We start from the raw sequence: 10847 nt of genomic DNA, 5'->3' as shown, positions 1-10847 counted from the left end.
CTTCAAAACTGAGTTTTTAAAAAAGTCTGCAACTGTAGCAATAACTCGTCTGTTCTCTCCAGATGCTGACTAACCAGTTATGTATTTCTAGCATTTTCTGTTTTTTTTTAAGATTTCCAGCAGGCACAGCCTTTTACTTTTCACGTCAATTTACTCTACTCCATTCACTAGATAGCATGTCTCCTGGTCAGTTTGTCACATACTACTCCACTCAGTTCATGAGCAAGAACAGATCCAGCAGCACTTCAAAACCAACTTTTTAAAAATAGTTTTTTGTGCCCATGAAAGCCAGGAATATCATTACCGGGGCACAGAACAATTTCTGACACCAGTGGCCTAAAACATGAGCTCGATAGGGCCCAATCAGCAACAGAATAGAGCTCATTCTGTTCTACCCCTGTTCTACATCCAGACCTCAGTGTGACAAAGCCAGCCCATCCCACAAGGCGTCCATGCAACTTAGTGAAAACTTTGTGTTATAAACCCATAAAGGAAAAGACTTAGTGTAGGGATATCTGTGTAGGGAATGCAGCAGTCAATTTACATACAGCAAGGTCCCACAAAACAGCAATGAGATATATGACTAGATAATCTGTTTATGATGTTGGTTGAGGGATAAATATTGTCCAGAACACCTGGAGAACTCCACTGCTCTTCGAATAGTGCCAAGGGATCTTTTACATCCACTAAGAGGGCAGATATAACCTAAGACTAACGTCTCCTCCGAAAGTGTGAGCATGGATAATGTGCTCTAAGATGGGGCTTGAACACAACTGTCAGAATAAGCCAAGCCATACAGAACCAGGATGAAACCATCCAATTAATTTAACAAACAGAAAACCTTCATCCCATCATGGCAGGTTGCAGTCAAACAATCTACCCACTCAGATCCAAAGTGAAAGAACAATGCCCTAACCCATCCCAAATCGGAAATACAATTTAGCAATCTGTACAACCATTGCATAATTAAATAATGCAATAAGTCAAGGTTCATGTGTTTACACACAATTTTGTAGAATACAACTGGTAAAGTCACCCCATATAGCACAATGGTGTGTTTAGAGCAGTTATTAACTTTGGAAATCATGAATCCAAACAAGATCTCTACACAGATTAAGTTGAAAACAGCGATATTTTATTTCAGATCAGCCCGAACAAGTAAAGATTCTCTGTATATTCTTGCAAGAAACACTTCATCTTGTTCCAATGGTGACCTGCCAGACTCTGATGAGGTTATCCGTGTAGCCAGCAAACAACGTCTGGGGGAAAATACAAGAGGTCAACAATTAGTAGCACTAATATGGCAGTATTTGTTTCAAATGGCAAACTAGTTTAAGCAGTCTTCAATCCAGCCACCACTGGGATTCCAGATTTGCAAACTGGTAGCTAAAACGAGGCACAGCTACCAAAATTACTTAAATTACTGTTCTTTAGACATTAATACTCTTTACTTGTGTAACTCTTGGATGCACAGCACTAATTTACAACAGCCACATACATTTTACAATTACCATTACAACATTTTTAGTCCATTATCCCATCATATTTGCAGGACTTGTAATCATCCCCATATGGGTCAGATACTTGTGTGAATGAATATAATCATCGGGATACTGGTCATATTTGAAGTAATACTCCAAATTAAAAAAGGTACCTGTCCATCTGCAGACCAAGCCAGGCATGTACACTGTGGAGGCTCTGCCTTACTGCTGGTGCTAATTACTTCCTGTCGCAGTTCATCCACTATGATTTTTCCTTCCAGGTCCTGTGAACAATTCATAAATACACAAATTCTAAAATTCTCTACTAGTACTCACAACAATACAAAACCATTCAAGAAAATATAAGTATTCAAGCTAGATAAACACACGAGGGAGAAGGGAATGTTGATAGGGTTAGATGAAGGGTGGGAGGAGGCTCACGTGGAACATAAACACCGGCATGGACCTGTTGGGCCGGATGGCCTGTTTCTATGCTGTACATTCTTTGTAATTCACATATTGGGAAAGGCTTCTAGTTAAAGGTGAATGTGGTTTTAAGCAAATGTAATTTCTGTTTAACATTAGTATTCTTACAAAAAAAAATGAATTGACACCCAATCTTCCCAGATATGCAAAAGCAGTGATCAACCAGTGGGCAGTTACAACAAGGGAGTCTATCCCCACCCTGATCTTTCAGGCAAAGGGTGATTGGAGAAGAAATAAAAAGAACAAGTGCCACTCTACAACAGAGTCACTTGCCGTGGCTTTGCTCCTGGCTAGCTTCCAATCTTAAAAAAATTATAAACTGAAGTTCTCATTAAGTGCAAAAAAAATGACAATTATCAGGAGTAGACTGTATCCCCCAATGAGACAATACTATGTATGGTTCTGTTCAAATCTCCAGACCACAAACAGGCAGAAATAGCATCTAAGATATAACTGAGCTGGCTGAATTCATGAGCCACATATCCACATGGACCACTGTCTGATATGTCAGAGATAGAAATGGCATTATAGGCAACAGGACTTTTTAAACAAATGCTTGAATCTGCAGTGTCAATCTGTACTTCTAAAAACATCCTACGCTCAAGGTTTTGTTCTAAATCAGTGAAGTGTGAAAATTGTTCCATCACTAACTGCTTCAGCTTCCAGAGTTTGGTAAAAAAAAACCTCAACCCAAAAATGCAAGTGTGCTTACCCAGATCTTAATGCTTGGACCAGTGGCAGCGCAGAGCCAATATCTGTTGGGGCTGAAGCACAAGGCATTGATGATGTCACCGCCATCCAAGGTGTAGAGATGTTTACCCTCATTGAGGTCCCACAACATCGCCTGGCCATCCTACACAACAGAAAATACCATTACCTTACCACTGAGGGAAGCTTGACAGACAATTCAGCTGATTCCTTACTTCTGTTCTCCATAAAAAACATTACACGGAAGAACTGCTACTTGCTTCGGTTTTTAAAATATTTCACCTTTTCAACCAAAAGCCACAAGAGCAGCCTGAAAATACTGGGACAACAGTAGAATATAAATGACAGAAATCAGACTTCATATGCATAGATGGTTCAATTAGAACTCTTTGATCATGTCCCTTTCCTGAAGGGACATTAGCCATCTAATCCAGCAGATGAAAAACATCTACTTTCTCCGTTAATAGCAAGCATGTAAAGCCATGGTGAGCTACCTTGCCTCCAGAAGCACATAGGGATCCATCGGGGGAAACAGTAACAGTGTTCAGATAGCCAGGATGCCCAATGTGATTTGTTTTCAGTTTGCAGTTGGCTAGGTTCCAAACCTGGATCAGTGATGAGAGAATATGTAAACATTTAATACAATTAGTTTCAAAATTATACATTTTGTTAATCAACTATCAAGTGCCGATTTTAAAGTAACATGAAAACTCAAAGCAGATACATTCAAAAGACCCAAATCCCAGTCTGGATAAAAAGTAAAAATGAAAAGCTGAGAAAACTCAGCATGTCTATCAGCATCTGGGAACAGAAAACATAGGTCACCTTTCAGGTGTAGGTCCTTAATCACAACAATTTTTTTTATATTCGGTAACGGGATGTGGGCGTCACTGGCGAGGCCGGCATTTATTGCCCATCCCTAATTGCTCGAGAAGGTGGTGGTGAGCCGCCTTCTTGAACCGCTGCAGTCTGTGTGGTGACGGTTCTCCCACAGTGCTGTTAGGAAGGGAGTTCCAGGATTTTGACCCAACGACGAAGAAACGGCGATATATTTCCAAGGGGAACATGCAGGTGGTGGTGTTCCCATGTGCCTGCTGCACTTCTCCTTCTAGGTGGAAGAGGTCGTGGGTTTGGGAGGTGCTGCCGAAGAAGCCTTGGCGAGTTGCTGCAGTGCATCCTGTGGATGGTACACACTGCAGCCACTGTGCGCCGGTGGTGAAGGGAGTGAATGTTTAGGGTGGTGGATGGGGTGCCAATCAAGCGGGCTGCTTTGTCCTGGAGTATTGTTGGAGCTGCACTCGTCCAAGCAAGTGGAAAGTATTCCATCACACTTCTGACTTGTGCCTTGTAGATGGTGGAAAGGCTTTGGGGAGTCAGGAGGTGAGTCACTCGCCACAGAATACCCAGCCTCTGACCTGCTCTTGTAGTCGCAGTATTTGTGTGGCTGATCCTGTTTAATTTCTGGTCAATGGTGACCCCCCCAGGACATTGATGGTGGGGGATTTGGCAATGGTAATGCCCTTGAACGGGAGGTGGTTAGACTCTCTCTTGTTGGAAATGGTCATTGCCTGGCACTTGTGTAGCACAAATGTTACTTGCCACTAATCAGCCCAAGCCTGGATGTTGTCCAGGTCTTGCTACATGCGGGCACAGAGTGCTTCATTATCTGAGGGGTTGCGAAAGGAACTGAACACTGCAATCATCCCCACTTCTGACCTTACGATGGAGGGAAGGTCATTGATGAAGCAGCTGAAGATGATCGGGCCTAGGACATTGCCCTGAGGAACTCCTGCAGCAATGTCCTGGTGCTGAGATGATTGGCCTCCAACAACCACGACCATCTTCCTTTGTGCTTGGTATGACTCCAGCCAATGGAGAGATTTCCCCGATTCCCATTGACTTCAACTTTACTAGGGCTCCTTGATGCCACACTCGGTCAAATGCTGCCTTGATGAAGGGCAGTCACTCTCACCTCTGGAATTCAGCTCTTTTGTCCATGTTTGGACCAAGGCTGTAATGAGGTCTGGAGCAGAGTGGTCCTGGAAGAAACCAAACTGAGCATCAAAGAGCAGGTTATTGCTGAGTAAGTGCCGCTTGATAGCACTGTCGAAGACACCGTCTATCACTTTGCTGATGATTGAGAGTAGACTGATGGGGCAGTAATTGGCCAAATTGGATCTGTCCTACTTTTTGTGGACAGGACATACCTGGGCAATTTTCCACTTTGTTGGGTAGATGCCAGTGTTGTAGCTGTACTGGAACAGCTTGGCTAGAGGTGCGGCTAGTTCTGGAGCACAAGTCTTCAGCACTATAGCCGGGATGTTGTCGAGGCCCATAGCCTTTGCTGTATTCAGTGCACTCAGCTGTTTCTTGATATCACATGGAGTGAATCGAATTGGCTGAAGACTGGCTCCTGTGATGGTGGGGATCTCGGGAGGAGGCCGAGATGGATCATCCACTCGGCACTTCTGGCTGAAGATGTTTGCAAATGCCTCAAGCCTTGTCTTTTGCACTCACGTGCTGGGCTCTGCCATCATTGAGGATGGGAATGTTTGCAGAGCCTCCTCCTCCAGTTAGTTATCTAACTGTCCACCACCATTCACGACTGGATGTGGCAGGTCTGCAGAGCTTTGATCTGATCCATTGGTTGTGGGATCGCTTAGCTGTCTATAGCATACTGCTTCTGCTGTTTAGCATGCAGGTCGCCCTGTGTTGTAGCTTCACCAGGTTGGCACCTCATTTTTAGGTACGCCTGGTGTTGCTCCTGGCATGCTCTTCTACACTCCTCATTGAACCAAGGTTGATTCCCTGGCTTGATGTTAATGGTAGAGTGAGGGATATGCTGGGCCATAAGGTTCCAGATTGTGCTGCTGCTGCTGATGGCCCACAGCGCCTCATTGATGCCCAGTTTTGAGTTGATAGATCTCTTCTGAATTGATCCCAATAAGCACGGTGATAGGGTCACACAACACGATGGACGGTGTCCTCAGTGTGAAGACAGGACTTTGTCCCAAGGACTACATGGTGGTCATTCCTACCATCACGGACAGATGCATCTGCAACAGGTAGGTTGGTGAGTACGAGGTCAAGTAGGTTTTTCCCCTCGTGTTGGTTCTCTCTCCACCTGCCGCAGGCCCGGTCTGGCAGCTATGTCCTGCAAGACCCGGCCAGCTCGGTCAGTAGTGGTGCTACCGAGCCACTTTTAGTAATGGGCATTGAAGTCTTCCACCCAGAGTACATTCTGTGCTCTTGCTACCCTCAGTGCTTCCAAGTGGTGCTCAACATGGAGGAGGACTGATTCATCAGCTGAGGGAGGACAGTAGGTGGTAATCAGGAGGAGGTTTCCTTGCCCATATTTGACCTGATGTCATGAGACTTTATGGGGTCCAGAGTCAATGTTGAAGACTCCCAGGGCCACTCTCTCCTGACTGTATATCACTGTACAGCCACCTCTGGTGGGTCTGACCTGCTGATGGGACAGGACATACCCAAGGATTGTAGAGTCTGGGAGTATGGCTGTGTCAGGCTGTTGCTTGACTCGTCTGTGGGACAGCTCTCCCAATTTTGGCACAAGTCGCCAGATGTTAGCGAGAAGGACTCGCAGGGTCAAGTGGGCTTGGTTTGCCTTTGTCATGTCCGATGCCAGGTGGTCCACGCGATTTAATTCTTACCATGTCTTTTTGTAGTGGGATTGTACAACTGAGTGGCTTAATAGACCATTTCAGAGGGCAGTTAAGAATCAACTACATTTCTGTGGGTCTGGAGTCACATATAGGCCAGACTGGGTAAGGACTGCAGGTTCCCTTCCCTAAAAGGACATTAGTGAACCAGGGGGGTTTTTACGACAATCTGAGTTTCATGGTCACCATTACTGATTGCTGTGGCGGGCAATGCCAATGTCCAATTATGAAAGATGAACTAGCAGAAGCTAGTGGCACAGACGGTAAGAAGCAGGGGGACCCTGTGGTCTGCATGTGGAAATGGAGCAGGTAGTGAACAGCCTTGTTGATCACAGGTGAGGAAAAGCCTCTGCTGATAAAAAAGGAGTATTTCAGATAGAGGTGTGAAGAAATATTATCCAGGTAGAAAGGAAGAGTCAAAGGTGGACCACAGTGAGGCACAGGAGGAAGCAGGTTGCTCAGATCTGAAACACCAGTTCATTAACCGTTAAGTCTATTAACTGCCTCCAACAGATCAGCACATCTGATTTGCTTCTGCAGGAGTCCTAGTTCGGACAAGAGTCTACATCCAACCATCAACCCAACTTTTCAGTTGCTGATATTTCCAGCATGTTCTGTTCCCACACCCCGCCCACCAATTCTAATCTACACCTTACCTTAACTAGTTTATCCCAGCCACAGGAGACGATGATTGGGTTGCTGCTATTTGGCGAAAAGCGAACACAAGAAACCCACTCAGTGTGGCATTCATCCTACAAAAAAAAATCGACGTGGATAAAGTTATGCAGAATTTAACAAAGGCACATTAATACAACAATTTAGATTTACCATTCTCACTTCCCCCATATCATCCCACCAGAAACTACATCAATAATTCAGATGTCTCCATAATTTCAAGTGTCAACTAGATGCCACTACCCAGTCAGTAGCAAGTACATTGGACAGTTAATTTTGACTCAAAAATATGAATTGCAACATGGATGACACCCATGTTATTTGCAAGTAAACTTATATCCATTTATATTCCACACCTGCTTCTATAATAAACTGTGCTCTCAGTAGGCCTCTTTAGCATATTGGTATCAACATTGTGCCAATGCAGTGAATCCAAATTACTGCACCTCAATCACTGACTATTGGTATTCCACCCGGTTACAATATAACACTCTCTCCAGACACAACCCAAGGATAAAATAATTGTACTGATAAGTGTTTTCAATTCAGGTGGGCATATATAGTATGAAAAGTTCACACATGCCATTAGCCTTTATCAACTCCTTGGTAAAACAATGCTCATGAAAGCAGGCTCAAATTAATTTACTTTCCAGCACAAGACTAGGAATGCACTGAAATATATAGTAATCCAATGCAGAGGATTATTCTCAAACAGGTTCTTTTTAAGGTTACATTAAAAACAGGCAGAATTTTTTGTTGGCAGTTTATCAGTTTCTGTTCCTACTGCCTGAAAGCTGTGTCACCACAGAATTTGATATTTTAGCTATAAAGTGAGTAACTATTTTTCCTTCATAGCACAGTAGTCATACTAGGAATCATAAAATTCACAGCCTCAGGAAAAAGTTACCTGGATTGTGTATTTGCAAACTCCCAGGGTGTTCCACAATTTTACAGTCTTGTCACGGGAACCAGACACAATTTGGCGATTATCTGCTGAAAAGGCAACACTCAGTACATCCTTGGTGTGACCCACAAATCGGCGGGTAGTTGAACCTCTGGAAGAGTAATAAAGTTGACCTCTCATCAATTAATCCAGCAAGTTGTGGAAAAACATACACTGTCATTTATTGCAAAGAATATTCAATAATCTCATAAATGTTTTGGGACCAACATTTTTAAATTAACATTCATGGCATTTAAAATGTATTCAGAACAGGGCCAGATAGCTTCCTCCTGCACTGTAAATTTCTATCATTCTAACAGATTAAGTTGCTATTACTTACAAATCTCTATCTTAAAATAGTGAATTATCTGCATTCTTACGTTGTCAAATCCCAAAGTCGCAGGGTTGCATCCCAGGAGCCGGAAAGGGCAAACTGACCATCAGAAGAAATGACTACATCACTAATAAAGTGAGAGTGGCCACAGAGGGAACGCTGAGGGACACCATAGCTCGTCTCATCCCTGGTTAGCTTCCACATGATGATCGTTTTATCTGAAAAACAGAAATGAAGTCTTTAGAACACAGTAAATTTGGATTGACTGAAGCTGCAATCACCTATCTACAGCTTCCCATCCACAAGTTGTGAGTCCACCCAGTACTAATGTAGTTTACTAGAGAATGTATTAAAATGCTCATCTTTTATCCAAAAGCTAGCAAATTTACTAATAAACAGATACAGTAGCTGTTTCACCATTCAAGTGGGATTGAAATAAACTATCTCTGGAAGGATCTGCACCCTAAACGTCTGCTCTCTCCACAGATGCTGCCTCGACTGTTTCCAGCATTTTCTGTTTGTTTCAGATTTCCAGCATCTGCAGTTTCCTTTAGCTCCAAAGTAATAAAGAACTTCAAATTAGCTGCCACATTTCCTACATCACAACACTTCCCAAAAAAAAGCGATTAAAAATTGGCTGTGAAATGCTTTGGGACGTCCTGATGTCATGAAATGAGCTAGATAAATGCAAGTTCTTGCTTTCCAAAAAAAAAATTGCATGGTATCAAGCCTAAACTGATGATCATCTTTATATTTTATTTGGCTGCCCTGTTTTATCCACAACGCAGTTTTGCAGCATTCTCAGAGAATCCGTTTTCAGTTCTGTAACAATTCGCAGCTGCTGTTTGCCGACACAGAGCCCGGCTTATGCCCCCGTAATAGGGCACCCGTGAATGTCAGTACGCTGTATACGTGTAACCCACATCTACTCAAAAGTTAAAGAAGATCCGATTGAAGAGAAGGAGGAGGAAGGGGGGGGAAAGAGGACAAAGTCAGCGGAGCGCCGGGAAGAGACTGCTCTGTCTCGGGCATAGCGGCAACACCCGCGGGCTGGATTCCTGCCCGTCCCCTCCCCCCCGGTACCTCGGGACGCTGACAGAATCATGTCGGGAAACTGTGGAGTCGTAGCGATTTGTGTGACCCAGCCATTGTGGCCCTTCAGGGTCCCGCGAAGGGTCATCTGCTCCGTCATTCTGACTGGAAATCGGGCGTCCTCGAGTCCGATGGAAGCGGATTGCGGCGAGGACTCGGCCTAACCCAGACCGCGCTTCTCCACAGCCACAGAGAAAGAGGAAGCACTCACGCCACGCGCGGATATGACGTTGAAGACGCAAAGAACACTGGGTAATGTTTCAAGATGGCCAGTCGCCATGGAGACCACTCATTGCCTCCGTGAGAATGTCGACTTTCCACAACGTAACATGGAGCCGCAAATCTTAGCGTGAGATTTCCAAATACCGGTTAAATGTTTGTGGTAAAACATAAACTTGAATGAAGGGTCTATCATAGGGGCTGGCTTGTCCACACTTAACCCGAGTTTGTCGTCTTGTTACCACTGATGCTCCTGCACCGAGCTGTCCATTTTCTTCAGTTATCTTTCCACCCGAGTTGTATCGCCTGATAACAGTGGCAAGATAGCACTTTGAACCAACCACCCATCAGAAATCACTTGGAAGTAGGTGACCGAACACGCAGAGGACTGGAGAGTTAAAGAATAGCGTTGATGCCTATAAAATATCTTGATGAATATAACTGAACGGAAAATTACATACCTGTATTAACAGCTTTCACCACATTTTCTCTACGCCTCTGTGAAGCACCTTGGATGCTTTTCTAACTTAATGGCACCAAATAAATATAAGTTTATATAAATACAGGAACAGAACCTGGGGGTCTATGTACACAAATCTTCAAAGATGGCAGGACAAGTTGAGAAGGCTGTTAAAAAAACATATGGAATCCTGGATTTTATTAATAGAGGCATAGAGTACAAAAGCAAGGAAATTATGCTAAACCTTTATAAAACACTGGTTAGGCCTCAGCTGGAGTATTGTGTTCAATTTTGGGCACCACACTAGGAAGGATGTCAAGACCTTAGAAAGGGTTCAGAAGAGATTTACTAGAATGCTACCAGGGCTGAGGGACTTCAGTTATGTGGAGAGACTAGAGAAGTTCTCCTTAGGTTGAACAAGTTGTTCTCCTTAGAGCAGAGAAGGTTAAAAGGAGATTTCATAAAGGCATTCAATATCATCAACGGATTTGATAGAGTAAATAAGAAGAAACTTACCAGTGGCAGAAGGGTCGGTAACCAGAGGAAACAGATTTAAGGTGATTGGCAAAAGAACCAGAGGCAACATGAGGAAACATTTTTACGCAGCGAGTTGTTATGATCTCGAATGCATTGCCTGAAAGGGTGATGGAAGCAGATTTAATAATAACTTTCAACTTGAATACTTTGTAGGGCTATGGGGAAGGAGCAGGGGAGTGTGACTAACTGGATAGCTCTTTCAAAGAGCAGGCACAGGCATAATGGGCCAAAT

General features: G+C 43.8%; 1 protein-coding gene across 1 annotated transcript; it reads right to left on the bottom strand.

Moving 5' to 3' along the window:
• Positions 1 to 1113: 1113 nt before the first annotated feature.
• On the bottom strand, positions 1114 to 9614 carry LOC137332435 (small ribosomal subunit protein RACK1). Its single transcript, XM_067996275.1, has 8 exons — positions 9391 to 9614; positions 8354 to 8525; positions 7938 to 8085; positions 7012 to 7107; positions 3170 to 3280; positions 2680 to 2820; positions 1655 to 1765; positions 1114 to 1259 (listed from the first exon to the last, which is right to left on the bottom strand). The coding sequence occupies exons 1-8, from the start codon at positions 9497 to 9499 to the stop codon at positions 1194 to 1196; spliced, it is 954 nt and encodes a 317-aa protein (XP_067852376.1). The 5' UTR covers positions 9500 to 9614; the 3' UTR covers positions 1114 to 1193.
• Positions 9615 to 10847: the final 1233 nt, after the last annotated feature.

The sequence above is a fragment of the Heptranchias perlo genome, chromosome 14 (genome assembly GCF_035084215.1).
Source record: "Heptranchias perlo isolate sHepPer1 chromosome 14, sHepPer1.hap1, whole genome shotgun sequence".
Classification (NCBI taxonomy): domain Eukaryota; kingdom Metazoa; phylum Chordata; class Chondrichthyes; order Hexanchiformes; family Hexanchidae; genus Heptranchias; species Heptranchias perlo.
The sequence above is the reverse complement of the archived record's forward strand: the minus strand, read 5'-3'. Positions and strand labels throughout refer to the sequence as shown.